The sequence below is a fragment of the Aspergillus lucknowensis genome, assembly GCF_044049455.1.
Source record: "Aspergillus lucknowensis strain CBS 449.75 chromosome Unknown BJX67scaffold_92, whole genome shotgun sequence".
NCBI lineage: Eukaryota > Fungi > Ascomycota > Eurotiomycetes > Eurotiales > Aspergillaceae > Aspergillus > Aspergillus lucknowensis.
Genome location: NW_027263636.1, coordinates 25,856 through 51,290, shown reverse-complemented (window position 1 = coordinate 51,290; position 25,435 = coordinate 25,856). Strand labels below are relative to the sequence as shown.

The 25,435-nt window shown below is 47.9% G+C and overlaps 13 protein-coding genes across 13 annotated transcripts in view; 4 read left to right on the top strand and 9 right to left on the bottom strand.

Annotated features, from left to right (window-relative positions):
• The window catches only part of BJX67DRAFT_375927 (purine and uridine phosphorylase), a gene marked incomplete at both ends in the record, with an annotated part of 3,988 nt that extends 3,294 nt beyond the window's left edge, over positions 1-694 (top strand). Inside the window, 2 exons of the mRNA XM_071031774.1 lie at positions 37-470; positions 510-694. Coding sequence (XP_070880534.1) covers positions 37-470; positions 510-694 — 619 coding nt within the window. The remainder of the gene's footprint in view (positions 1-36; positions 471-509) is intronic.
• A 612-nt stretch (positions 695-1,306) lies between these two features.
• BJX67DRAFT_335529 (uncharacterized protein) lies at positions 1,307-2,335 on the bottom strand. Its single transcript, XM_071027584.1, has 4 exons — positions 1,992-2,335; positions 1,808-1,942; positions 1,674-1,760; positions 1,307-1,621 (listed from the first exon to the last, which is right to left on the bottom strand). The coding sequence occupies exons 1-4, from the start codon at positions 2,221-2,223 to the stop codon at positions 1,494-1,496; spliced, it is 582 nt and encodes a 193-aa protein (XP_070880533.1). The 5' UTR covers positions 2,224-2,335; the 3' UTR covers positions 1,307-1,493.
• A 286-nt stretch (positions 2,336-2,621) lies between these two features.
• On the bottom strand, positions 2,622-3,245 carry BJX67DRAFT_386463 (uncharacterized protein; the record flags this gene model as incomplete). Its single annotated transcript, XM_071034070.1, has 4 exons — positions 2,622-2,722; positions 2,773-2,859; positions 2,908-3,006; positions 3,062-3,245. 4 exons carry the CDS (start codon positions 3,243-3,245, stop codon positions 2,622-2,624), a joined length of 471 nt encoding a protein of 156 aa, XP_070880532.1.
• Positions 3,246-5,311: 2,066 nt separating this feature from the next.
• BJX67DRAFT_335602 (uncharacterized protein) lies at positions 5,312-6,293 on the bottom strand. Its single transcript, XM_071027585.1, has one exon. It carries the CDS (start codon positions 5,971-5,973, stop codon positions 5,398-5,400), a length of 576 nt encoding a protein of 191 aa, XP_070880531.1. The 5' UTR covers positions 5,974-6,293; the 3' UTR covers positions 5,312-5,397.
• A 2,050-nt stretch (positions 6,294-8,343) lies between these two features.
• On the bottom strand, positions 8,344-8,684 carry BJX67DRAFT_368385 (uncharacterized protein). The gene is made up of 2 exons (XM_071030630.1): positions 8,652-8,684; positions 8,344-8,602 (listed from the first exon to the last, which is right to left on the bottom strand). Exons 1-2 carry the CDS (start codon positions 8,670-8,672, stop codon positions 8,393-8,395), a joined length of 231 nt encoding a protein of 76 aa, XP_070880530.1. The 5' UTR covers positions 8,673-8,684; the 3' UTR covers positions 8,344-8,392.
• Positions 8,685-10,238: 1,554 nt separating this feature from the next.
• Positions 10,239-11,383, bottom strand: BJX67DRAFT_386461 (uncharacterized protein; the record flags this gene model as incomplete). The annotated part of the gene is made up of 3 exons (XM_071034069.1): positions 10,239-10,700; positions 10,751-11,125; positions 11,171-11,383. The coding sequence occupies 3 exons, from the start codon at positions 11,381-11,383 to the stop codon at positions 10,239-10,241; spliced, it is 1,050 nt and encodes a 349-aa protein (XP_070880529.1).
• A 1,202-nt stretch (positions 11,384-12,585) lies between these two features.
• BJX67DRAFT_368384 (uncharacterized protein) lies at positions 12,586-13,363 on the top strand. The gene is made up of 2 exons (XM_071030629.1): positions 12,586-12,721; positions 12,771-13,363. The coding sequence occupies exons 1-2, from the start codon at positions 12,638-12,640 to the stop codon at positions 13,257-13,259; spliced, it is 573 nt and encodes a 190-aa protein (XP_070880528.1). The 5' UTR covers positions 12,586-12,637; the 3' UTR covers positions 13,260-13,363.
• A 1,430-nt stretch (positions 13,364-14,793) lies between these two features.
• BJX67DRAFT_368382 (uncharacterized protein) lies at positions 14,794-15,611 on the bottom strand. Its single transcript, XM_071030628.1, has 2 exons — positions 15,227-15,611; positions 14,794-15,180 (listed from the first exon to the last, which is right to left on the bottom strand). The coding sequence occupies exons 1-2, from the start codon at positions 15,515-15,517 to the stop codon at positions 14,962-14,964; spliced, it is 510 nt and encodes a 169-aa protein (XP_070880527.1). The 5' UTR covers positions 15,518-15,611; the 3' UTR covers positions 14,794-14,961.
• Positions 15,612-16,391: 780 nt separating this feature from the next.
• BJX67DRAFT_368379 (WD40 repeat domain-containing protein) lies at positions 16,392-18,092 on the bottom strand. Its single transcript, XM_071030627.1, has one exon. The coding sequence runs from the start codon at positions 17,763-17,765 to the stop codon at positions 16,458-16,460; it is 1,308 nt and encodes a 435-aa protein (XP_070880526.1). The 5' UTR covers positions 17,766-18,092; the 3' UTR covers positions 16,392-16,457.
• BJX67DRAFT_368375 (uncharacterized protein) lies at positions 18,088-19,346 on the bottom strand. Its single transcript, XM_071030626.1, has 3 exons — positions 18,656-19,346; positions 18,404-18,601; positions 18,088-18,279 (listed from the first exon to the last, which is right to left on the bottom strand). Exons 1-3 carry the CDS (start codon positions 18,840-18,842, stop codon positions 18,263-18,265), a joined length of 402 nt encoding a protein of 133 aa, XP_070880525.1. The 5' UTR covers positions 18,843-19,346; the 3' UTR covers positions 18,088-18,262.
• On the bottom strand, positions 18,874-19,799 carry BJX67DRAFT_335291 (uncharacterized protein). Its single transcript, XM_071027582.1, has one exon. The coding sequence runs from the start codon at positions 19,596-19,598 to the stop codon at positions 18,966-18,968; it is 633 nt and encodes a 210-aa protein (XP_070880524.1). The 5' UTR covers positions 19,599-19,799; the 3' UTR covers positions 18,874-18,965.
• Positions 19,800-20,286: 487 nt separating this feature from the next.
• BJX67DRAFT_368368 (uncharacterized protein) lies at positions 20,287-21,818 on the top strand. Its single transcript, XM_071030625.1, has one exon. It carries the CDS (start codon positions 20,357-20,359, stop codon positions 21,704-21,706), a length of 1,350 nt encoding a protein of 449 aa, XP_070880523.1. The 5' UTR covers positions 20,287-20,356; the 3' UTR covers positions 21,707-21,818.
• A 2,212-nt stretch (positions 21,819-24,030) lies between these two features.
• On the top strand, positions 24,031-25,164 carry BJX67DRAFT_392186 (uncharacterized protein; the record flags this gene model as incomplete). The annotated part of the gene is made up of 1 exon (XM_071034907.1): positions 24,031-25,164. The coding sequence occupies one exon, from the start codon at positions 24,031-24,033 to the stop codon at positions 24,988-24,990; it is 960 nt and encodes a 319-aa protein (XP_070880522.1). The 3' UTR covers positions 24,991-25,164.
• Between the last annotated feature and the right edge of the window lie 271 nt (positions 25,165-25,435).

Genomic DNA, 25,435 nt, shown 5'->3' with positions numbered 1-25,435 from the left:
AGTACTGGGAGCCGAGCATCCTGATACTCTTACCAGCATGGCGAACCTGGCATCAACCTACTGGAACCAGGGACGATGGAATGAAGCTGAGAAGCTGTTTGTGCAAGTTATAGAGACATCTAAGAGAGTACTGGGAGCCGACCATCCTGATACTCTCAGTAGCATGGCGAACCTGGCATCAACCTACCGGAACCAGGGACGATGGAATGATGCTGAGAAGCTGTTTGTGCAAGTTATGGAGAAAAGAAAGACAGTACTAGGAGCCGAGCATCCCTCTACACTGGCCAGCATGCACAATTTGGCCCATACTTGGCATTCCCAAAAGAAAACCCATGATGCCTTCGCTTTAATGGGAGAATGCCTCATGCTTCGAAGCAGAGTTCTAGGGTCTTTCCATCCCCATTCTATATCTTCCTCTCGCTCTCTGGAAAATTGGAAAGAACAGGCTGAGAGGCATTCTGGAGCGCCTGGTCAAGCGAAAAGTGTTCACCTCGCTGAAGAAATCCAAGATCAGTGTTTCCCAGACGTGGTAGTCACCAAGCCTCCTGATGACAACAAAAACTATACTTCCGTTGATCTGAGTCACGGACGAACAGCAACTCCCATAAAACGGTTTGTGGCAAATCATCCCCTTCTAGCCTGGAGAAGCAGTTCTCCCGCACCGGGAGCTTATGGCCTGCAAGATATCGATTAGGCATTAAGGAGCTCTTTGACAAATGTATGCTGAGTAACCTTACTTCTTTAACTCCCTGATATTGAATGTAGATACTATTGCATACAGTAGTTTTCACCCACTGTATTTCTTGCTTGGCCGCGCATGTCTCAGCATTGCATGATGTCATTGTAGTCTCGAAGTGTATTTTTGGCTGCTGTTATATTACATCATATTACACTACTATTGGCGTTTTGTATGGTACTCAACACCCTCAAAACAAAGCCATTAACATGCTATTTCAAATTAGGATTAGTAGATCTTGGCACTTTAGGGTTCAGAAAGAGATATGTGTGTTTCCAGCTGGGAAGCAGAAGGCGCATCCCACTGGAGTGTTTCCGGATCAGCCCGGTCCCCCGAAAGGTTGACGGAATGGCTAGAAAGTTGGGAGGCGGGGCAAGAACTTGAGGATGCCACAGATGATGACCTGCCAGAGTAACATGTACCGTCGAATATTATAAATTAGAACCTATCTAGAACGCCAGAGTGAACAGTAGGATCTAACTCTGTTTTCTGCAGGATCTTCGTACTTATGAGTACGAATCACTCCTCCCATTTACTTTGGCCTAGTCCCAACCAAATGTCCGGGGGAAACGAAAGTTACTGGTGTAGCTGTAACTACATGGTCCTTGAAGCACTTAATTCTATTTCCTTCAGGATAGGAGGAAGGTGGAGCCCATTTGGAGGCTACTTAACGCCCCTAAAGGCAACGGCAGCTATTCTGTAGGCCAACTCCATCTGTCCCAGAGTACACCAACGTAGATATCAACAATAACGGAATCTAAAAACCCATCCAATCCTCAGAGTTATCAAAATATGCTTCGTTGTAGGGATTTCTTTTCAACCATTCTTCTGGGGGCGTCGATGAGCAGGACGTTGCATAGAAACAGTTGAGAGCCTCGTTGAGAGCTATACACATTAGTGATGCTGTATACAGACCGCGTTAAATAAAGGGGCATACCTTGCAAGGTCATAGGATATGAGGGCTGAAGGGTAAATCGTGAATCTCGCTCTCGATACAGGGTTAAGGTCTTTGGTATTGCAGTCCCTTTGTGGGGTTATTATTCGGCGTTCATATAACCCACGTTTGCTTACCTTTTGAGATGGACAAATAAAGGGGACAAGCTACAGGCTGGCCATTGTCGATTGCGTCCAAGTAATTGTCAAATGCCCTCCGTGTAATCTCTTGCATGAAATGGGTGTTTGGCATAAAAAGCGCCCCATTTGAAACTTGCATGATGTGAGTAGCAGAAAGCGGAGAAAACTTGGTAATGCATACCATCTGGACTTATTTTGGGATAAACCAATCCATCACGTGCAACTTCTATACCGTCTTCCCATTCCCAATCGTCCTGTTCGAATCTTTTGTCGAAGAGCTTTGACTCGGGGCATACTTGGAATCGATACAGCGTTGCTGGAGATACAGAGTGAGATGACGCATATGAAAGAGCGCGCCGGTTCTGAAAATGTGCAGAAGCACCAGTAATAGGGCGGAGGATGTTTCGGAACATTGAAGGCTGCGAGAGTTGTTCAAAGCAGACAAGCTCCAGAAAACGTCGTTCGCTGAAATGGTGGTTTTCCTTGAGGTATCGGAATTCGGAAATACTATTCCACGAGATGGCAAAACGGTGCAAACATGCATTTTGTTGTGTCTTATCCGTGCCTTCCCTCGCCCTTACAAAATTTCCATTGCCTTCTCAACTCTTTCTTCCCCCATCGTTCCATGAAATCTTTCCTTACTTGATCCATAACGAAGGTCTTGTTCTTTTAGCTTGGTAACAAATTGCGACTAAATTTGGAAAGCATTCGAAAATTTCAAAACTAAAGGGGAGCTTTATCCGCGATACGAATAAAATGTGCTCTTTAAACGACCAGGTCAACTGTGTTGCGAACTCTTCCCTCATCTTCATTATGCCGATTCCGTCGCCTGGGGATATTTCTTCAGCCACTCCTCCTTAGTTAGGCGTTCGCCACTCGTAGTCAAGAAGTTCGTGATCTTCGCGTTCAGTTCTGAGGTGATCAGCAAGCGTTCTCAACTGCAGATAAGTAATCATACGTACCGTCAACTGTCATACTCTTCCTTGCCTGTAAAGAGTAATGGTCACCAAATTCGTGAACCAGTATGAGGTCGTCCGGAAGCTCGACACCTGTCTCAAATCAGTGATTGATTGGAAACTCCACGTTGGATGACAGACCTGCAGGGATGGAGTATACATAGACAGTAGACCCCCGAAAGCTTCGAACAAGGTTCTGCTGGGTTGGAGAATTTGGACGCATTGAGGCGCCATTGGGCCCTAAGGACGGTAATTAGCTACCGTGTCTCATGGCGACAAGTCCGACCATCATTACATTCATAGGTTGTTGGATTGAGCGCCAGGGGCCTGACTTTGTCCGCCTCTGTCAAGAGATCGAAGCTCCGCTGTGGTCTCACAGGGCCCGGTTGAGCTCGAAGACGGATAGCTGGGCCAGTGTTCAGGCGGAACAACTCCTTCGGGATTTTGGTAAATGATTGTATGAATTTGTTATTCGACATTGTGAAATAAATTTTTCTTCAGGAGCAAAAGGTAAGGTATGGAATATTCCTTGTAATTATAGTTGAAAAGTTTATCGGTGCTGATATTTGGGAATTTGAATATTTGTTGACAACTGAGGAGAGATGGAGGTTTTTATGTCTCGACTCCTTTCGCCCACACGGAGAGGCATGTGGGGCATAACAGCGAACTCTGTGGATGGCGCTTAGCTTCTGTGTCTTTCAGTCAAGGGGAACCAATCAATCTGACAAGTCAAGAATATCTGAATGGCGGGAGGGGTGTCAGCATGAGCCTTAGATATCAACATCAAATCATGTTTTCGTCCCAAGCGAACGAAGCTCCAATTTAGGCGCTGCCAATTTCGCAAAAGTCAGGTGCAGGTCTTGCGCCAATCAGAAGCGGCTCTCTCAGGTCTTTCGGTGCTGATGGAACTCTCAGCGTCTGGTGACGTTTGAGCACGCAAGCACAATCCTCAGCTTCGCCAATGAAGAACACCGTAGGTTTAACCGCTGACCCCATCTTTGCGAAACAAAACCCAAACCTGACCAAAATTATCCAAGTGCCACTGGATGGCTGGACTGGAGTCTGCCGAAGCAGCTCTGGACGATGAGATGGAGGCGGGTAATTGGGGCGCTCGAATAGTTTCTATCAGCGTCTGCCCAGTTCTGGACTGTGGAGTTAATTAACGATTTGCCAACACTTTGGGGGGGTCAACTGCTTCCTTGGGTCAATTACAAACGGAAGACTGTCGGCTCTCGGGCTGCGGCGAGATTACCCCTCATTTATCGCCCCTCAACAAACATCTATCAGCAACATCTGCGCCTAACACGCTCATGCCCGACAACATCGACACCCTCAAAACATGAAAACAAAATTGCTTGACATATGCACAGGCTCAGTTTGAACGGAGAATTTTTCGACATTGATACATGCTGAATTTGCTGGGTGATACGAGTTGAATCAGGAACACGCACCTTTTTTTTTTTTTCTTCTTAACGTTTCTCTCTTCTCACTTTGCTTCGCGCTACTCCTCTCGATAGTTCATTTTGCTATTTCCTTGCTACGTTCCCTGCCCTTGAAAGTCACTCTGGAAGCTGAAGACAGTGCAGTGATCCCACCTCCAGATACGTTCGCGACGGTCGTGAAGCTGACGAGAGTTTCCCATTGTGCCAGGTTTTGCCCGTGTCTCCATCAGGTATCTACACCTACTACGGATTCGAAGAGTGAGCCCAGCCGCATGCACTTTCCACACTCTTACTTTCACCTACGATGGATAAAGAAATGGAAGATAAAGGGACGGATGTGTCTCATTTATCTGGAGACTCAGAGATCCTGGAGGAAGCCAAGTCGCAATTACGAAAGAGGAATAATCTGGTAAGGAAAACAGACAATCGTCATATTTGTCTTCCCTAACACCGTCTAGAGTGTGGACATTGCCCTTGATTCTGCTTGGACCGATATTTCTGGCATTACCATGATGGACGCGAATATTTGTGGCTTTCTCACCAAGCGAACGGGCGGAGGCGGCGTTGTCCGAGTGATCAGCAGTCCGTCTAGATATACAAAACCAGATGAGTTGCCGGGAACCAGGCTTCTGGTGATCGGACCAGGTGAAGAGTTATTGGGACTAGGTTCCTCCTCAGTTCGTTTCATTCGCCACCGCAGGACTTAATGAGTTCATTAATTCCTTGACGAAGTCCCAAGCAAATATCATCATTATACTGGGTCCCATATCGGACGTATTCTTTATTTCGATTGATGGAAAAGCACCATAAAGTGGAATCTTCAGCTGCAAGGTTGGAAAACTGGGTCGATACTGCTGGAGCAGACTGATGGTTTCCTGAAGGTTTGTAAGGCGATGACAATTTTGGAGAAATTGGATAAGGTGAGTCACGGTAAGGCCTATGACTTGATACGGTGGCTCGCTTGATAGAATACTGATTTGGAGCTTTGGAGTACCATTTTGCGACAAGTGAAACATCGAGCTCTCTGAAGATTGATGAAAGGATTCCACGTCGGCGCTGGTCGACTTGCTTTGTTCTTCCTTTGGCGGGTCTAGCTCCGTTTCGTATTAGTGTAGATTATAAGAGACACAAAATTGTCTTACCAAGCCCTTGTTGAATGTTATCCGCATCCACAAGAAACGTCGCTGAATCATGAAGATGTCCCGGTTGTAAATTTGCTGTGCGAGAACCAGAAGCTTCCGCCTCCGCGAAGGGTGATTGCCCTAGTGCTGATAGTTAATTTAACGAACCAAAATCTGAGCCGGGATTGTAACATGCCTTCTTGGGGCCGACCAGTGTTGGGAATAGCTCCTGCGTATTGAGCTGAAGAGGAATATTCATTTGCAAGACGCTGAAGAACAGGATTTACAAGATCGTTTATTCGTTCACGTATCTTGTAAGCAAGCTGTATCCTGTTACGATCGCTCATGCAGTACACAGCTGCAGAACCAAGTCCTGCAGCGCTCAAAGCAACCACCGAGGCTCCGCCAACTTCTTCAATGTTATGGAGAAAGTTGTGGTAATTCTGGTGTCGTATGGACATATTGTTCAACGCCTGCTGCGATCCAAGAAACCTGAAAGTATCGACCACTCTCTTTGCTTCAGAACGCTTGAAAGCACCCCGGTGTTCAATGAGCCGAGCAGTATCCAAGAGTTTGTCGAAAGCGTCATTGGTAGAGGATGCTGTGGACTCTCTATGAGTTCCTTTGGGAGGAGCCCGCGGCATTTTCGCAGGACAAGGAAGTGAAGGGATGAGAGGGTTGTCGGTGGGAGACTTAAGAAATCAATAGAAATTGGCAGATTTCCAGGGAAAAGCGGTAGGTATCGGTAGAAATCGGTAGAAATCGGTCAAAAAGCGCAGCCATCTGACGCTCCTGTTGGTAATTGTCTCTATTTGAGTCAGCAAACCTCATCAAGGTTCACGTGGGAGGGTATAATTGGCCGGACAATCGGGGGCGCTGCGTCATTCTCGAATCACATCTTTTCCCTCGCCGACCTCATGGAAGACCCACATCTCCAGCTACTTGGGGTGTCTTGTTTCAAGTAACGAGCCAACCAAATCCTTCGAGCTTTGCCTGCCTGCATACAACTGATTAAGAAGAGAGAAGGCATCCACAGGCAATGAACTCTAGGTAAAAGCCAACGACAATAAATCTAAGACGTGCTATTGGAGGTTGCTAAGGAGATGAGTCTGTACAGTCCACCACTTTAGAATCCTTTATCGCGTATCTCGCGGCACAGTCTCATACACATCGTGCATTTCGTTCAGTAGATCACTGAACCATGATGCTGGTGGATCGAAATCTTCCCATAAACTCCCTAAACGACGAAAGACTCGTTCGAGACTGGCGTAAGTCGCAGGGAGTAACACTGCTCACTTGGGTTAAATACAGCTTTACAGATACGCGTGTCGGCACGAGCTGATGTCTATAAATGGCCGACTTAATCACAGCTGGGTCAAAATTTGAACCTCGCGGTTTGTATTCTGAATCACCACGAGAAATAACGATTATGGAGATCCTTTGGGAGACTCTTTCATCACAAGCTTATAATTTCCTCTGCTGCCTACTCCCCAAAGCAGACGAATCCTTCGCGTCTTGCTCCCCATCGGCCACATCACAGCCGCGTGTGATGTCCGTACAGGAATTGGAACAGATGCAAGTCAGTATCCAATCCCTGGGCCCACTTTCGCGCACTAACAGAGAACTAGAATGCCGTCCGTGTAATCGATGAGAAAGGGAATATGTTGGTTTTTTCTCGGGATGCCAGAGACCTGGCCAGGGGAAAGGAGCTCGGATATACTTGCTTGTATTTTGAGCGTTACATGGTCCCTAAGACGGAGTTGGAACAATCAGAATGGGGGAGGAATATCTTGAACGACTGGGAAGAGAAGCAGAAACGCCTAAATCTACGCAAAAACATGGACGGCAGGTTTGGAGCCTAGGTTTATTTTGATGGTCAGGATGCATATGGAAAGATCGGCTGTAAGGCCCTGTGTCCTACCTAGAGCACGTTCTACAAAAGAAGCTGGAAAATAGCAAAAGTACTAGTCTTCGGGAGCGTCTTGAGGGCATAAAAAGCAGATCTAGTTCCCTCTAATACCTTGAAGCAAGTCATACTTTTCCCACATTTGGACTGCTATCAATTTCATCTCTGGACAGCATGTCGACCTCGGACTTGCGCAGACAGTACAATACCCTCAAACTTGTGACACAAATAGCGAAATTCCGGTTCCTGTGCCCCATATGTCTTCGAGGTTTCGCACGCTCTGATCTTTTATCCCGTCATTTCCGTGAGCAGGCGGATCGTGTCCATAAGGGCCTGGCTATGCAACGATCAAACTTCCTGACATTCCTTTCCTGCTATCAGGAATCTATGAAAACCCGTATTCTTGCCGAAAATATCCCAAGAGATTATGGTTGCTTTGAGACCTTCTGGGTTGTCGAGAACTATGGGAAAGATGCCGAGGGAACCTCAATGACCCTGAGCTGATGCACGCGACCCAATAACCTTATAAGTATGTATTCTGCTACCATGTTAGATGTCCTGATAGGCTGATAGGCTTCTTGAAGTTAAGTACCCTCACTTTCTTAATTCTTTTGGGAAGCTCAGAGTTCTGCTCTACTATCGCCTACTCCAAGGGCAACAGAGGTCCAGGTGGCTCGCTGGCAGTCGCCATGCCAAAGGAAATTTGATTGAAGGATTTTTAGCAGGGTTTTGTCAGTCTCTAACATTCAGAGTCGTGACACCCAAAAATGATTCCGGAAGTACGTGGTGTAGGAATGCTTGGTATTCCGAATGTCTATAGCAAATCCGAAAGGCTCGTCGGCTGGTTGATTGTACAATTGAAGTATCCTACTGCAAATTGAATATTTCAAGCATTTTCCATCATTCTCTCACCGTCTAGCTCTTTACTAGCTGTGTGTTACTCCTCGGAAGCACACTCTGGCACACGTTGGAGACGATGCCAAGGGTGTTTCGATATAAGACAACAGACACCGAAGCTCCGCCATAAAAGCAGCATCTGTTACTTGCTTGTTCACTCTACCATTGTAGAGCCGGCAAAGCACAGTGCATATCGATTCGAAATCATCGGGATTGTCAAACGACTGTAGGAGGCAACGGCGGGTCTCCAGGGAAGATTCTCAGGCAAGCGCATCAAAGTGCCAATAGACAAGCGAGAGCATGAGGAGGTCCTCATCTGAAAGTTCGTTCTGGATGGAATTGGAGAATCGGTCTAGCAGCAGGTGGGTTGGGGTGACAATGTGAAGATTTAGCGACCTTCCAACAAAGGTCTTGATCGTTAATCTTGCCGGTTCGTGCAGGATGGGCCTGGGCAGAGAGACCGAAACCCCCTGCGACACTAATTAGTGGTTTCTAGGAAAGTGGAAATTATTCACTTACCATGTTTGTTTGACGCATCATGTGCAGTCAAAGAGTGTGTCAGTTCCTACAGACTCTGAGACTGCGGGCAGGCAACTAGGGACCAGGTATTTATCCTCGCTAGATTCGAAATCGCGCATGCGAAGAGGTCAACCCCAAATTAACCTAGCTCTACAAATACTAATGCATTAAAACTATCCAAATCCTCACTCGACTGTCATCAACGTCGGTGAATGGATCGGAATCAGCGAGCCATACCCATTGTTGGTGGATGCGCATCTATTGTCAGAGGGATGCTGCGGCGGGTCAGACATAGTGTTATTTTAAGATTGGTTGGGATTCGCAAACTCGGCTTCTGTCTATTTTAGAAAGAGTTCCTAGTGGAAATCCCCACTATTAACAGACGGCCTGATCCTCCTGCCCTTGAAGGCCAGAACTTCCAATCTCTCATGTCCAATCTAGCTTTCAGGGCGCGTGCGGGAGCAGGGGTTGGATTCGCATAACCCAGGGCATGATTGGCCAAACCTGTCTCAGGCAGCCTTGGGCCCAATTAGAGGCAGTCGAGGATGTGAAAGGAGCTGGCCAGCAACGCCACGAAAGTTGAGCAGTACTCGACAATATGCAGACCGATGATCTCCCTCGATAGTCCCACCCGCATTAGGGAGATACCTCCACTCACTTCCTCAATCCACAGCCCTCGTCGATTACGGGACCTTGATCAGTTCAGAGTGGGATAGAAGAGCCATATCAAAGCCGGATCTAAACCCAGAGCTTTGGTTCTCCTGTGCTTGCTGCGTCGACGCCATATTACATGAAGTCTTGCCACTGGTTTTCACAGGCCTGCAGACGCCTGACTCTGCAGCAAGGAGTGGGTAGCCCCGGAATAGTACCGGAAGGACTCTGAAGTAGTGAGGAGGGACTGTGCCCTTCCAAACAGCATGCGCGAGCTATACATAGCGTTTTACCCCTCCTCCTCATCATGTCTAGCCACCTGTTATCCTACCACAAACCCTTGAGCTCTTCTGACAGACACAATCTCCTTCTAAAATGTGTTCTCGAGGTTTCCTTAAATATACATGTGGTTTTCGGACACGCGACCGTCGTACCAGTCCCTGCCTCCTCGACTGCAACGAACTTGGCAAGGAAATTCTTGAGGTTGATGTGATACATATACCTCACGATTGCGGGATGGATTTTTGCAAGACATGTGCTATGAAGCCCCTTCATTCCGGTTAGTGACCGGCTTGACTTTGCATGGCATAGCTCTTACTTGATGCTGTTAGAGAAACGTCGTGAAGCCACTTTCGATTCGATCTCTAAGAACAATTAATCGTCGTGCTACTGGTTCATTGACTGCTACTTGATCTATGGTCGAGAATCAGTTTGAGCTGATGGCAGTCAGCGTCATCGCAAAGAACCAGGGTGAAGGTGCAAAAGCGCACCAGCTATCACAACTAAAGGACCGTCAAATGGAGATGAGATTTCAACGTTATACAAAGCTAGCTCCTAAAGACAATCAAGTACTCTTAAAGATTGAGAATATTAAATTACGTCGAGTACCAAAACAAATGAAAGCGATCAGAGAGGCGACGTACAGAAGAGCTAGGCTCACTCAACTTCACTCGCTTCGGGAGTGGTGGAGGGTGTCAGCTTTTCGTCATACTCGAGCTCGCAATCTCCGTCACATTCGATCTCTTCGCCATATCCAATAGTGATACCGATAGAGTCGGTTTCGCGCGGGGAGGGACGAGGCAGGCCCGGGGTTTGCGGTTGGTCCACAATGGTGGTGGCAATGGAGTCGATCTCCGGTGCAGTCTCCCGATCTTGCATCTCGGCTTCCGAGACTTGCGGATTACAGATGCATTGGATTTCCGACTGAGTGATGAGAGCAGTGCTATTTGGCCTGAGCATGCAATTCAAGGGCCTGGTCTCGAGCTTCCCCTTGAGATATAGTTGGCAATGCCTAGCCCAGAAGCGGTCATGCTTTGGTGGTATACTCTCCCCAGACTCTGCTAGACCACACACCATGGCACTATAAACGAGAGTAGCCTGCGAGGTCTTATCCTCATCCTAATACGGATTAGCAGAGAAACACAGATATAATGTTAAAGTAATGATACCAGGATCACAAGTACGTCGTCCATCATATCCTGACAACAAAGTGCTTTGGTTGTTTGCATTAACGAGTGCCACAGCGTCACCATAAAGTCGACCGGCGCTGATTCCCACAGATAGTCTACGTCTCTGAAGATAGAGCCCACACCTCCACCCCAGTTGACTCTGCTCCAAAAGCTGCTATTGAATCCAAACGGGTACACCAGAGTGGACCACTGCTGGTATTCGGAGGCCAAAATTCGGGAGACAGCGTTGTCTCTTCTGGGATAGCTGGGTGCCATGCCTTCATATGCGTCCTTGATGTAGTTAAAGTCACGTTCAGTGTGTGCGAGTGCCGCGACAACTGTGTCACTAATAATAGGGTTTTTGCTTCGCAGACACTTCAACGGTTAGTATATAGGTGCAGAACGTGGAAAGAAGCTAACCTCTGAAATATCCCAGGTCAATCCCGGGCTCCGGCACTTAATTTCATTTTCTAACAAGTCGAGTTGTTCTGTTAAGTGCCGATATTGCGGACGCGCCTCGTGCCAGTCCTCAAATGCGATATCTCTCAAGAGACTATCACCGCGTTCAGAGAGACGATGAGCAATATCTGCTGGGAGTCCGTAGAAGGCATCGCTCCAGGGATTAGGACTCATATTGAGAGTAAAACAATGGGTGGTTAGGACGAAGGAAAAGGACCCAGGATGCAGAGAAAGCAAAAAAGTAGAGAAAAGACGGCGATAAGTATATAATAAAAACAGAACTCGTCACGTCAGCTCAAGCTTGCAGTACTTTTGCCTCCGGTGCCAATAATGGCGCCAATCACTAGAAGAGGCAAGCACCGCGTGGGGACGGGGGAAGGGGGATGGATTGGAACGAACGCCAACCAACCAAATCGTCCCTGTATGGATTACGGGAGATTTCACTGATGCTGGTAATGATAGCAGGCAAGTACAGAGCATCAGAGTCTGTGTTAACGTTAGTTTCGGACGTCTGTTCGCAAAGGCCAGTGAGTATATGACTCGAGCTGGGGCAACCTTGAATTTGTGGTACTTACATGGTGAGCTTTTCCTACAAAATTGACATCTAAGCCTCCACTGCCCACAAAGTCTAGTAGGTGCTGGGTGGCAGGTACAGGATATTGCTAGCTAATCACCCCTGCCTGATTTTGGTGTATTGAAATTTCTGTATCGCAGGGGCCCGTGTCATGAGAGGACGGATTCATAGTATGCTTTAGCAGCAAACTTTCCTCGCAGCAGAAGGTCTGCTATAATGTTTTGGTAGTGACAAATAAGTTGTCTCTTTTCCCAGAAACTCTCGATAACATTTTCCTACTAGCAGCGAGAATGGGTTTCTCTTTATGGGTGGAGTATCTACTCCAGGATGCCAGAGTTGATGTGAATGCTGTTGATAATAATGGTCGAACCGCACTCTACTGGGCCGCAAGAGAGAATCAGCCACAGGTAGCTCGGCTCCTTCTGTCTGATGAGCGTGTCCAGCCCGACATCCAGACCAAATCTGGGGAGACTCCATTTGTTGTGGCTATGCGATTGGGCCGAACGAAGATTGCTATCATGTTCTTTGAGGCCGGACTTGGGTCAGATTACATGCCATGTGTGTAGTACAGCGTTGCTCCTGTAGCGGGATTAGTGGGCAAACGCAAGTAGAGAATCGGGCCCAGATATCAATTCAATCCCTCTGCACGAATGCTTGGGAGGTATGCATGCACGAGCCTTCAGTGGATACCGTATTGTATGCTGAAAGGGAGGACTGGGGTGGCTGAAACAGACTAGCCTCTTTGCTCACCAACTCGCGTCTTACCCTTTTCCTGACCTTCCTTCATTGCTCCTCTGCTGTCCTCATGTTTTACTTCTAAACAGGCGCTCTGCTTCTCATTTCTTAACGCGAAAATGAACCGAAGAACGCGAACACATCCATATGTTCGGCCTAACAACAGTCCGTCTAGGCAAAGGGGTTTAGAGAAGGAGAACCCAGTAAGCACTCATGTCTACACCTCCCATATCTGTATCTAATATAATCAAGGTTGTTGCACAAGCCGGATCCTCGCCCTTGAATCGTGAGACCCTCATCGAAATCGCCGACTACCCTGCAGCTGGTAGCACTGCGTCCTCCGACATACAATCCGCGTCAGAGATGTTTTCGGAATTCTTCCCAAGAATTCTAAGGGCCATCGATAGCGAAAAAAGAAGTGCAAAGGCTCAAGTCGACACACAGGCATCCTATATCAGTTTCCTAAGCCGAGAACTCGAAGCACAAAAGGCCGCCTTGAAGAATTTGGGGGAGGAGTTCCTTGACCTTCGAAATGTGGTTGATGAGCAACGAAAGACAATTGCTGCTTTAACAGATCAAGTTGAGCATTTCGGGGGCCATTACAAAAAGCTTGAAAAGGTTCTCCAGGTCATTATGCAGCTGGGGGAAAGATTTCGGACTTTGCCTCTTAGTCAATTCTTCTCCTATCTGGCAGGAATGATGGGGGAGCCAAACAGAAACCACGACCTCATATTGCCTTAGTTTAGAACGGTCCACATCAATGAGAACAGGTGAATATCGTCAAGTTTAGACTACTCATAACCATATTTTGCTTGAGCATGAGAATCATTAATGAAGAAGCCTACAGGTATTACTTTTCCCAAGCTCCCTATTAGTTCATAGAGTTCAACCTCATAGTAATTGTATGTAGACCCTCTTGAATTTGTGTCCAACATTCTGTGAACTTCGAGTTTCCAAGCGTCGGTCGGACAAGTCAAGTTTTGCATTGTTGGGTTGTAGCAGTGCTGAAGATGGATCTTAAAGTTTGTTTTCTGGGTTGCGCGCAATATCAAAAGTTCGGAAACCGCAATCTTCGTGGATTTTGCTTAGTACCTTGATCGGTGAATTCTTGGGCTGAAAGGTGTTCTTGTGCATACCATGGAGTGGAGTTGGAGCTGAAGGAAAATAAGGAAAGGAGGCAAAGGGTGCGGATCAGTCACTAATATGGTCAGCATCCTCCGTCCCATCACCCACAATTTGTGTCTTTGTCCGTTTGTCGACCGCATGTTTTATCTTTTTTCCTATACAACTTGATCCAAGTGATCTGTATCCCAGACGCTTAAGTGACTTGTAGCGATATACTTCATGGATACCGTACGTTAGTTGGTGCCTGTCATTGCTCTTAAGTTCCAACGCATATGCTCACTACCTGGCGATGTAGATAGACAAATTTCTGCGATACATTGGCCACGACCAGATCCCAACTTCAGTCTTTTCGTCCCCAGGGCGAGATCATAAGCAAGATACAATCCACGGACAAACGGAGGCTACCGACGATTGTCTCGCATGCGCCGGCGATGATGTCCCTACGTACAGGAAAGCTCTAATGAGGCCTGCTTTTCCTTCGTCTCCGCACGAAACAGGTGCATTTGAGAGCCGGACGATAGTGCCCCATCGAAATCCCGAGGCCCCCGCGAATCATCTAGATCTCACAATTCTCTCCCGGTCATCTGGTGCATCCTCTGCGCCCGCTGGCGAAACTTCGAATCCCGTAATTCACTTGTGCCGCCAGCCGACTGAAAGGGAGCGTGCCGGCGCTACAACTCCCGAGCGTGAGGCTGAAGGTCGAATATCTCTAAACGATGTCCTCGCACAAGAGAAGCAGATGTTTTACCCGGCTCTTGCACTTGCTTCACCAAATGGACAATTCGGCAATATGGTTCCTGGATCAAATTCTCATCTTCAACCGATACCATCACCGAATCTATCTCATGGCCAACCTGGCATAATGACTCCTGCACCAGGTTCTTTGCCTTACAGCCAACTGACCCAGACTCACGAGATCAACACATTCTACAGGGCGCAACTTTCTGCCGAACGAGGCTCACCCACAAGCCCTCAGGAGTCCAAGCACGCGGCACGTGGTTCCGCCGCGATTACGAAGCGGCAAAATAACACAGAGGCAGCGAGGCGTTATCGCCAGCGCAAAGAAAACAAGCTAAAAGAGGCGTCGAAGATGATTGCTAGATTAGAAGAGCAAAATTTGGAACTATTATTGGAAAATACGAGACTAAAGGCACAGTTGAAGGTTGCCGGAGATGGATGCGGGACTCCGCCCGCAAGAAATCATGTATCTTGCCATCCAACCGGAGCGTTGGCTTCGGCAGATCATGAATAGATAGAGCAGGAGCTTAGAACAATCCCCGAATTTTCTATTATCCTCAATCTATTCGTTCTCTCCACACTATCCAAACTCCATAGAGTCATCATGCCACATTCTATCGAGGGTAACAGTTGCGCGGCGCTGATTGGGGTCATGATCGTGCAAGGCCATGTACTCGTCGCCACGCTTCAGCCATTTCCGAAGGTGTAAAAAGGAGGAATATCTAGATGGCACTTCGATCCTAGCCCGAACCATGCCATCAACCTGGGCAGAAAGAATGTAGGGGGAATCATTATCGTGCTAGTATTAGTTAGCAAAGATACACAATTTGGGAAGAACCTGGTACCGCAATTTGTTGTAGGAGGGGAATGTAGCCACTTGCACATGCGTATCGAGATGTGTTTCGCAGCAGCTGCCACTTATACACCAGGAGTTCCATGGGTAGTTCAGGGAAAAGGATTGCAACCCCCGCATAGATATTCCCTGGTGGCTCCAAACCAGATCCTGTAGAAGAAGCTGGTGTCAATCGGAAAGGGTAGGCTTGGGAACGGTTGCAACTGCCAGGTTTTGTACTTCCTGTCCGGGACCCTGAAAGAGTCTGTAAGCTCCGAAGAGTCTGCCTCATCATAGTGTTCATTGGTTCGGTTCGGTTATTAAATCGAACTCGAAATCGGTCCCGGTGAGCGCTGCGGCGACTGTTTCGCTGAGACGAGGGTGCCTGCTTGTAGAAACTTCCCTAAGTTAGCATCGGACAAAATTGTACAAAGGATGCTTACTGCCAAAATCTTCCAGGCCTGATTTCTGTCAACATGCTGGAACTTCTTTCGTTGAGACGAAAGATAGTCACGGCCTTTCAACTTTGCTCTATCTGCATCACTCCAAACGGTAATTGGATGACGGAGAAGAACAGCTGAGTATGCGCAGAGAGAATAGTGGCGATAGCCTGCGAGTCTGCAAGACCTGTAGACAGAGCGGTATTGACTGCATCATCTGGAAGTGAACCACCAAACATTGACAGAGTAATACCAATCATTCGTTCCGGGTTGGACACAGAGAATATGTCACGCCTCTCCGACGGGACAAGATATTTGGATTGATCCATAGTCTGAGGTGAAGAGAAATGGATCGTGGAGCTCTGGAGTTTGGAGGGTGGGCTTCTCCTACAGGGGCACCCGAAATATCCTTCTACACCTCACACTGGCAAACCGTTTTCTAAACCCTAACCTTAAAATCACGCTAAACCAAATATAGCTAGCGACAAAAATGGAGGTATTTACGTGAAAAGAACGTTTTGAATCAAACCCGTAAATGTCACCGAATACTTGGTACTCCAAACGTCACGCTGACGAGATGACCCTGAACACCGCTTTCCTAAATAAACACATTTTGATCCAAACTTGACTAGTGTTCGAACCTGGGTAGGGCGTTTGAGAATATTCTCGAATTCTAAAATACCAAGTATATAGGGATCACGGCTCCCAGGCCCTCTTTTTACAAAGAGATTAGAAGATAAAGAGAGTTGGAAGACAATCACAAGACAACTGGATATATAGCAAGTAGAATAGAGATAAGACATGTTAGTTCAACCACAAAAATGTCAAGCGGCCTGAAGCATGTCCAAGAACCACATTATTGTCACGTGTAACCACACATGTCGCCCGAAAGTCTGGTGGAAGCCAGATCAAACGCTGCCCGCTGCCAGTCACCCATTTCTCATGCATGAATATCTCATTCCCTGGCCGTTCAACGAAGACTTTTAAAGCTTGGTGATTCAAAGAAAATAAACCGCGGTCAGTATTAAGGCAGCCATTATCTAAGAATGACAGAGTATTTACTACTACGTCAAGATGATGCTTCTTCTTCTCGGCACCGGAGGCCGTGTCCCAGAGCCGGATTGTCGTGTCATTAGAAGCGGACGCGACGGTCTGCCCGTCAGGCAAGAAGGCTACTGCCCTGACCCAGTCCGCATGGCCCTCGAGGACTTGGACACACGGATCCCAGGACTCCTGCATCACATGTACCTGCTGTATGAAATTGAACCGCTGATTCCAATATAGTGTTTTGCTTAAGCTTTTTTGAGGAGAGAAGACAAGTGCGGCACTATATGCTTGTAAGGGTGCCTCCTGTATTATCATAGCATTAGCACTCGCAAACCTTTTGACTTCCTTGAAAATAGCCTGATGTTGGCTTGGACGAGCTAAAAGCTTTTTAAGACTCAATATTCCATGCCGGAGCTCATTAATGAGGCTAAGACTTTCCAGCCAGTGGAGGAGATGTTGGGTGAAGAAATTGGTTACTTGATCATCTGATGATGCGCTCCTCTCTGGGAGCCCGGAATCAATAAAATGGTCCACGAAATAGGTGCAACTGTATCGCAGGTCAAGCAGTGGGTCATGCTCGGGAGCGGGAATTGCTATTTTGGAGGTTGAAACACCTGGATCAGCAAGATTATAGATATCGCGTCGTAATTTGGTTGAAAGACTCTGCAGAGACTCGCGGAATATTCTGTCATGTATCGCAGAGGATCCAGACGGAAAGATGGCGGCTGATACCTTGGCACCACCAAGGTAGTCTTTGGCCGATTGGTGTATCACGTAAACGTAGTCATTCCGAATCGTCAGAAACGATCCACACATGCCCACAATGTTCTCCAAATCATCGGGACCGTGCTGTTGATTATGCAAGCCAGCTAAACGACACAATTCCTGCAGGCGAAGCGGTCGGTATCCAAGCGCAACAATTGAAAGGATTAAGATGCATGACTCGCGATCCAGGTCTTCTAAAAGTTGTATATGTTGAAGCATTCGATCGTAAAGTGGGGTCAACCCTCGGGGCGTTCTCTCCAACAGCTTAATCATCTCTGGCAAACGCCGGCACTTCTGCATGTCTTGGACCACCAAGGCCTCCCATAGGAATGTGCCATCTGACTTTTGAAGCAGTTGTTCCTTGACTTGTTTCAAGAGGGCTCCATTGCGTTGGAGTGCTTTTAACCGAGATACTCTGTCATTAATAAATGCTGCAACCGCATCAGATACACGGCTCGCATTGAGCTCTAGGCTGAGGCTGGCTTCCTCAGTGCCAAATTCTAGTTCTTGCTCGATCTCATCCCGATTTCGGCTGGAGACAATCCACTTCACCTGGGCAGCCGATATATACTTGGTTCTTGCAATAAGTTTAAGGAGATCAGATAGACCTGTTTCACATTCATCAAGAGCATCGACAAGTAGGTAGATCGTGGCTTGTGTGGAATCGTGGATCATGTTTTCGAAAATCCCAGACAGGCTGTAGAACGCATTTGCGCTTTCGAACAGGCTTGGGTTGGTGTCATATCTTTGTCGCAAACGTGAGATCAAATGTGGCTGTTGCTGGAGCAGCATATAGATCACACCCCGTAGGATACTGGTGGCATTGTTCAGTTTGGGGTCCATTGCTTGGCAGAGGAAGTAGGCAATTGATCGTGATGGCTGCGACTGAACTTGCAGTAACAGCTCATTGATTAGCCCAATCAAAAGCATGGTCTTACCCTTGCCAGGATCGCCCTTAATCCAAAGCAACTCGCTCTTAGAACTGCTATGCCATTTCCGGAATTCAGTAGTTTCCAAAACCCATCGAAACGAGTCATCCAGCAAGCCGCCCTTTGTGGCCTCAATGCGTCGTCGCTCAGTTTCTGGATCGGCGACTAGCAAGTCTCGCAGGCAGGCCTTGTCTTCACCTGTGAAGTCTGGTCGAATTTATCAACATTCAGCATGTCAAATAAGATGGCATAGCAACGTACCTGTTCTGACATCGGGTGATTGTGTAACACACTTTGGAGTGATCTCTGACAGCACTGCTTTCGCAAACGCCGCTGCCATCGCCGCTGCATACGGCTGCCAGTCTTTATTCTTTCGCTCGTCGCCATAGTCGCAAACCCCTCGAATATTTCCGACCGGAATCTCGTTCATGATGCCGGCGGCCTCCATTTCTAGGCCAATCACATTGTATCTGTCTCTTAATTCATCTCGATGTCGGCTACTTTTCAGCAGCTGATCGCCGGAGCCGATTGATCCATACCATACACGCGTGCGTTCAGCGTCCGGTCGGCGTTATCGTGAAATCGGTAGATTGTCAGCGGATAAGTAAAGAAAGTCGTTTTCTTGCCCGGGGTCTGGAAACTTCGTGGCTGTCTCTGGAATATCCCTGTAGTAGCCTAATATCATTTGTGTCTCTCGCCTTTCCGCCTTGATGTTAGCGATTGCGGACCCCACGATGCGTTCTGTCTGCCGGAGGGAGTGTCCATTGCACAGCAACTCAAAGCCACTGCCTCCCTTCTGCTTCCCTAGCCCGTAAGGTATTATTGCAGGATGATCTCCACCGGGAGGAGAATAAGCGATAAGGACATCGCCTAATCGAATATCGCGCTTAGGCGAGCATGAGAGGTTTGGGAGACCCGCAGCAACACCCACGAGAAGCCCAAACCATAGGTTCGGGAAAAACTTCTTAACGTGGATTGCGAGAGCCGTTGCAGAGCTTGTGCCATACCGCTGGCCGGCAGCAAAAGTGGCGATCACGACATTATGCCCGTGTATCTCACCGGCATGGAACAAATAGTCATCGCCCGGGCCGACAGGAAATCCTCCCGAATGCACTTTATCCAGCATATGTTTGGCAGCCTGTACTTCAATCTCAAGTGGAGCGATCCACGCGACGGTATAGAGGTTCGGGTCGAGGGGGGGCATTGTGGGCTCAGCTTGCGGTCAGCTGGCAAATCACTGGTCGGGGAACTCAGAGAGCGGGGCAGGGAGGAAGAACGTAAAGCAGAGGTAATGCTTTTGGCTGGCTCCTCCTGCAAAGAGGTAGATCATCCCGGGAAAAAGCTTTGAAGATTGAGGAGAAGAGCATTCAGGGGCTTTCCGACACTTGTGATGATATTGACGTGGCACAGGTGCCTCAGCTGCCTTGGCGAGCTGCACAAGACATGTCGCCCAACTCTGCAGACATGGCTAGCAACCATTCCGCCATTTGGTGGCTGAGGTCAAAGAGCGAATATATAGCATATGCAATTCTGTGGACTCAACTTGCAGATGCTGCTTTGAAGGAAAAGAACATCATGCCGAGGAGAATCAATCGAGGTCCCTCGACATGAAGTGGGTATCATGCGTTCTCCGAACGGAGAAGTTTGGCAGGTTTGCACATTCAAATTTTCTGGAATATTCGATGCAAACACACCAAACGTCACCCGTTGCTTTGAACCGGAGATCCATCAACATCTTGACTTCTGCATCTCACGAGCCGCTGCTGCATACGGTACCTGAGGCTCTTCCAGTTCAACAGAATCAGCGGCAAGTCGCGGTGTCCTTCTTTCGCTGTATAAACTCCTTCCTGCTTCTAATATGCTTAGCTTCGTGTTGCTAGCCGCCTTGTCAGGCGTCAATAGGCTCAATGCTGACATCTCCATCCAAAGAATTCTAGGTTGTAGTGCCTGCATCCCTCGGCGATGACGGATAGCCTTTTTATCTATGACGCCTCACAGGCCGAAGAACCATGGGACGACGATTCCCGGTACGCCCCCACTCCAGGGGATTTCGGTCGTTCCACCGGATACTCCCTTAGCCCCTCCCCACATCGTACCTTGCCACAACCACCGCAGGATCGACTCGGATTTCTCCCATTGGCTGAGTGGGAGAGAGGGGGCGAATATGATCAGCAGCCACCCAGATATGTTTGCTACACGGTCAAGTGGAAACTGCTACTCAATAATAAGCCGGTGGGTAATGTGACCGAGAAAGACCTGGTCGTAGCTCCCAGTCAGTATTGGGAGAAGTATCTGCAAGTGGAACTTGACAATATGGTGAAAACAAAAAGGAAGCCCAACCAACGGGTTCGACCTGAGAGTACGACCGTGAAGGTTGAGGTCAATGATCGAAAGCAGTGTCCGCTGGAACAGTTTGACAACGGCACTAAGATCAAATGGACGCCCGTGGAGAAACAACTATGTAAATGGAGCAATATGCTTCGCATTGCGAAAAAGCTTACAGTCAGTATCGCCTTTAGCTATAGGCAGGATGATAACGGGTCTGGCCCGACCAAGAAAGGCGACAAAAGGGGCCGTGTTTCGGCCACAAATATGATGCTTGCCGAGCGTGACGCGTACATTGCTGAAGAAGAGGAGAGGACTGGGCGACCCTCTGCGTGGAACTCTGTATATGAGCTCATGCAATGTAACGTCCGGTCATGCCAGCTGAACTCTGACTGGTGCTGGGAAGACCCAAAGGACAGCAAACACTACAAGCTCAGAGAGCCACACATTGACCGGCTGGTCGATTATGTTGAGAAAGGCGGCAAACTCGAGAGCCATAATGATGTGCCCCGAGACATTCGTCGAGACCTGATTCTGGAGAGTCAGACAGGCAGAAAGTCTAAAAAGGATAATTCGCTAGCCAGCGGATCTTCATATCATCCAGTCAGCATTAATGTGCTACCCGCCCAGGAATCACGAGCCTCCATAATATCAGCTTCGCCACCCAGATCCTTATCTCCCCGTGTGGTCATCCAAGGAGACCAAGTAGCGGCAGTGAAAAATTATTGCAAATGGCTGGAGTCACGATACCGCGATGAGGCATACAAAGCTGATTTTCGAAAAGCCCGTGATGTGGTGCTTCGGAGGAGGATGGACCTTGAGCTTATCCTCGACAACCCCAACCCCGGCTTCTTCACTGATGAAGGCATTGAAATAGGGACTGCTCTTCGATTTATCCGTGATATTCAGGAATGGGATAGATACGTGAAATCTAAATCGCCACCCCAGGGAACAATTGAAGGACATTCTGACGATGATTTGCTGTAGAACCAAAGGGTGTCTGATGAAATATAGGTGAGTTGCCGCGATTTCGCAAGCTCGCCACAGTGGTGCAATGCCTACGATGGACTTTTAACGAATTTATCCTTAGTCACGCCGGTTCTCAGTCAACCTACTGGGTATCAAATAACCAAGTCACGACTGAGAGAATTGTTTGTCTACTCTGCCTGTACTAGCCTATCTAGGCCTAGCATCTATCGTTTCATTGTGATAAATTTTAAGCGGCGCGAATATAGAATTGGTATATTAATCTGTTGGTCCGGGTTTTGTTCTCTAGCCACAACATATATTCTTGTCCAACGTATCCACGTCTGTCACCATGAAAATGTTCGTAAACTGCAAAGCTCGCCACTATCAGGCTTCATGAATAGCTCGGGACCACTAGAGCTTGTTTTAGTTACTTCACACGGGGACTAGAAAGCCTGCTTTAGCAACTCTCCTCACAAGCGCATCTAGGGCTATACAACATGTCGTATATAAAGAGGCTGGCCTACCTTCGACTGTTATACCCGCATGTCGAAAGTGGCCTTCCGCACTCTTCTCTCGCTCGCCAACATTCTGAACACATTTCCGGAGAAAAGAATGAAAGCCTTGACCAGGGTTCTCCGCGAATGTTGACCAAGCTTTCTTGATATATGCCTTTAACTCGGCAAAAAACTCCTCAATAGGATTGAAATCTGGCGAGTAAGGTGGTAGATAGAGTAACTTAACTCCTGCATCAGAACACAGCTGCTGGACGCTCTCTGAGCGATGGAAGGATGCATTATCCATGACTATCACGGATCTTGGCTCCGGAAATCTCCGACAATGCCGAAGGAGCCGCTGGATGAAGCTTTCGAAGACCGTACCATCAGTTGAACCTTGATAGATGTCTGAGATTACAATGCCATCTTGAGCATAGGCTGGAAGTATATGGTAACGTTGACCACGGTGAAATTGAGAAATTTGGACTGGGGTCACCCCGAGTGGAGACCAACCAGTGCGACGGAAGCCTACCCGTTTATCACATCCCGATTCATCAACGAAGACAAGCTGATCGGACCGGTAATTTGACAGTTTATGCTGATAGAAAGCTCTTAGTTGAGGGTTCTGTTCTTTTGCTTTCTGTCGCGCCTGCTTTTTCGTCCAACCATGCCGGGAAAGGGCCCTTTGAATGCTTGATGTTGAAGGGAGAACGCTAAATTCGTCCCATAGAAAGACAGCCATTTCTTCAATATAGAGGCCTGGCTTTTCAACAAGATGATCACATAACGCCTCGAGCATGAGAGGGGTGATGCTTGGTGGCCGGCCAGCGCGCACAAGGTGAGGTCTGGCAGTGCCGTACAGTCGCAACTTTCTGCGGAGCTCAGTGACAGACCTCTCGCTACATTTGGCAATCTGAGCGATCTGTTGATTACTTAGCCGTTTGCTACGTATCATATGGACAGCCATCCTGTGCTGTCGAGAGTCCAGGTGTCGCGCCATCTCGTCGGTTGGCAGGAGGGTGAAAAGCACACGTTGTCTGGAATTCAGGTGAAAGCAGAAAACCTTGGCAAAAAATCTCGGCGGAGTGTATTCCTGGCGGTCACGGTATGGTTTGGTTACTTTGAGTTTCGGTTAGGCGTCGTACCATTCAGGGGAGAGACGGGCCGGGAATATAGGCTAACCGCTTTCGATAAACTAGGGCTTCGGAACTAGGGTTTGAAAACAAGCTCCGTCTGTCCAAAACATAGGACATTTCGGGTCGCCCTGTACAATAATTGACATCCAAGCCCTCCACTGCCCACAAAGACGAGTAAGTGTTGGGTGGCAGATACGGGATATTGTTAGCTAATCACCCCTACCCGATTTTGGTGTATTGAAATTTCTGTATCGCAGGGGCCCGTATCATGAGAGGCCAGATTCCAGGAGGTGAATGGCCCCTCTCAGTGGCACCTGGCACTCTTTTGGCTCCGTCAACTCTACCCGGGCCAAAACCTGCGCTTCCTTAACGGAGCAGAGACACCTACACTCGACCGTCGCACCAGAAGTATTGTGTTGGAGAACAGGGATCTTGCTCCAGCCCCATCCAAAAGAGTTACATAGCAATTTAACCTTCCCTCTTTAGCTTCACCCGTATATCCTGGATTAAGCTACATATAAAGGCCACTTTATCTCTAGATAGTGCTATTCCTTACTTCCTCCAGCTCGCATTTACTGCTAAGATCCCTTAGTCCGACCCAGCCTTTCCTTATTCCCCAAATTTAACTGAACCGTTCCTGAACTGTTCTTTCCCGTGTGCACCTGAATTATTTTTTCACGGTTGGCTATTTCTACTAGCCTATTTTCGATACATGGCTCCTGCCTTGCTACCATCGTCAGCAGCTGCCTTCGCGCCGCGGTCCTCACCAATCGTGGTATTGAACTCTCAGATCGAACCATGGCTCACGGCAATCTTGAAGCGGGTTGACAAACGACGGCTTAATAATGTCTTGCAGTATACAAGATGCCTTACCGAAAAACTCTCTTCACCAAACGCGATATGGACACTTTGTTCGATAATGTTTCCCAAGGCTACCATGTCAGAGTCGAAGACGGATGAGAACCCTCTAGTAGAGGCATCATTCCGCCACGAGATCGTTCATACGAAAGCATACGTGGTGCATGTTGATATGGTATATCAGCATGAAGTCGTGTTTAAGTTAACGCCAGAGACAATCGAAGAGCTTGTTAATTACCACAAAGAGGCCTACTTGGTTGATATCGCCGCCAATGCAAAGGACTGGCCTGAGAGGGATAATCAGTTAAGGAAGCTACACGATGAATTCATTCAGGCAGCTAACAAATTTGTTTTCCGTGCCGACCTCCAAGCTCTTGAGGGCTTGGATGAAGATGGCGCGGGTGAGCTGCTTGGTGGGAGTGTAGTGACCGCAAAAACGGCCATTTTATCCCTTTTCGACCCTCTGCTTTCGCAGTCTCCTCACGTGGCTATTTACTGGATACCTTTGCTCCCTACCTCAACAGGGCCCGAATTACTAGAACCACGGAGATCACTATCATCAGCCCGGCGCTCTCCACAACCGTCACAGATCATTACAGAACCCATGTTATGGGCTGGATCGAGCAAAGCTACACAATATACAGTCTCTTTATATCCGGTAACGTGTTCTTACAGCACCCCACGGTACGATAGCATGACAGGCATGTCAAACAGCCCATGCATGATGCCACTTTCAGCTTTCGAGGCAATTCAATACCATGGCCACTCAGAGCCACAGTTGGGGGGATGCGGAATCTCTGTCTATGAGGAGTAATTCATTTGCATGCTCAAATCTATTGGAGGACGTCATACCATTTAAATCCTTCAAGCAAGAGTCTGGATAAACAAAGTTTCACAGCAGCACGAGATCTCTATTCCTTTTTATCCCTGGTCTGCCTCTTCCTTGTGAAGCAGCCTTTTCAACCCTTTGTCTCAAGTATTCAGAAACCAGCAGCCTTTACCAACAAGATACCTTTCTTGCTGCCCATCCAGCCTATCCTTCGTTGACAGAGAAAGAAGTGAATGCCTCTGAATATGTAAGTCGCGTGGACTACTGTAGACATTTTTCTATGCTAATAATCATAGGAATATCCCTATCGACACTACGTCTGCCTCAATCACCACTTATCGCAAACGTCAAAAGCTCGCGGAGAACAGCAGAAGATTCCACGAGAGGCAAAATGAGCAGAAAGCCGAGCTACTTGACCTCCTTGATCACC

Coding starts and splice junctions, on each gene's coding strand:
- BJX67DRAFT_335529 (XM_071027584.1), bottom strand. CDS start 2,223: ATGTTCCGAAACATCCTCCGCCCTATTACTGGTGCTTCTGCACATTTT. Junction 1,943..1,991: donor TCCCAAAATAAGTCCAGATG/GTATGCATTACC, acceptor ACATCATGCAAG/TTTCAAATGGGGCGCTTTTT. Junction 1,622..1,673: donor ATATCCTATGACCTTGCAAG/GTATGCCCCTTT, acceptor TAATGTGTATAG/CTCTCAACGAGGCTCTCAAC.
- BJX67DRAFT_335602 (XM_071027585.1), bottom strand. CDS start 5,973: ATGCCGCGGGCTCCTCCCAAAGGAACTCATAGAGAGTCCACAGCATCC.
- BJX67DRAFT_368385 (XM_071030630.1), bottom strand. CDS start 8,672: ATGATGCGTCAAACAAACATG. Junction 8,603..8,651: donor TGATGCGTCAAACAAACATG/GTAAGTGAATAA, acceptor TTAGTGTCGCAG/GGGGTTTCGGTCTCTCTGCC.
- BJX67DRAFT_368384 (XM_071030629.1), top strand. CDS start 12,638: ATGAACCGAAGAACGCGAACACATCCATATGTTCGGCCTAACAACAGT. Junction 12,722..12,770: donor GTTTAGAGAAGGAGAACCCA/GTAAGCACTCAT, acceptor AATATAATCAAG/GTTGTTGCACAAGCCGGATC.
- BJX67DRAFT_368382 (XM_071030628.1), bottom strand. CDS start 15,517: ATGAACACTATGATGAGGCAGACTCTTCGGAGCTTACAGACTCTTTCA. Junction 15,181..15,226: donor CCCTCCTACAACAAATTGCG/GTACCAGGTTCT, acceptor AACTAATACTAG/CACGATAATGATTCCCCCTA.
- BJX67DRAFT_368379 (XM_071030627.1), bottom strand. CDS start 17,765: ATGCAGAAGTGCCGGCGTTTGCCAGAGATGATTAAGCTGTTGGAGAGA.
- BJX67DRAFT_368375 (XM_071030626.1), bottom strand. CDS start 18,842: ATGGAGGCCGCCGGCATCATGAACGAGATTCCGGTCGGAAATATTCGA. Junction 18,602..18,655: donor ATCACCCGATGTCAGAACAG/GTACGTTGCTAT, acceptor AAATTCGACCAG/ACTTCACAGGTGAAGACAAG.
- BJX67DRAFT_335291 (XM_071027582.1), bottom strand. CDS start 19,598: ATGCCCCCCCTCGACCCGAACCTCTATACCGTCGCGTGGATCGCTCCA.
- BJX67DRAFT_368368 (XM_071030625.1), top strand. CDS start 20,357: ATGACGGATAGCCTTTTTATCTATGACGCCTCACAGGCCGAAGAACCA.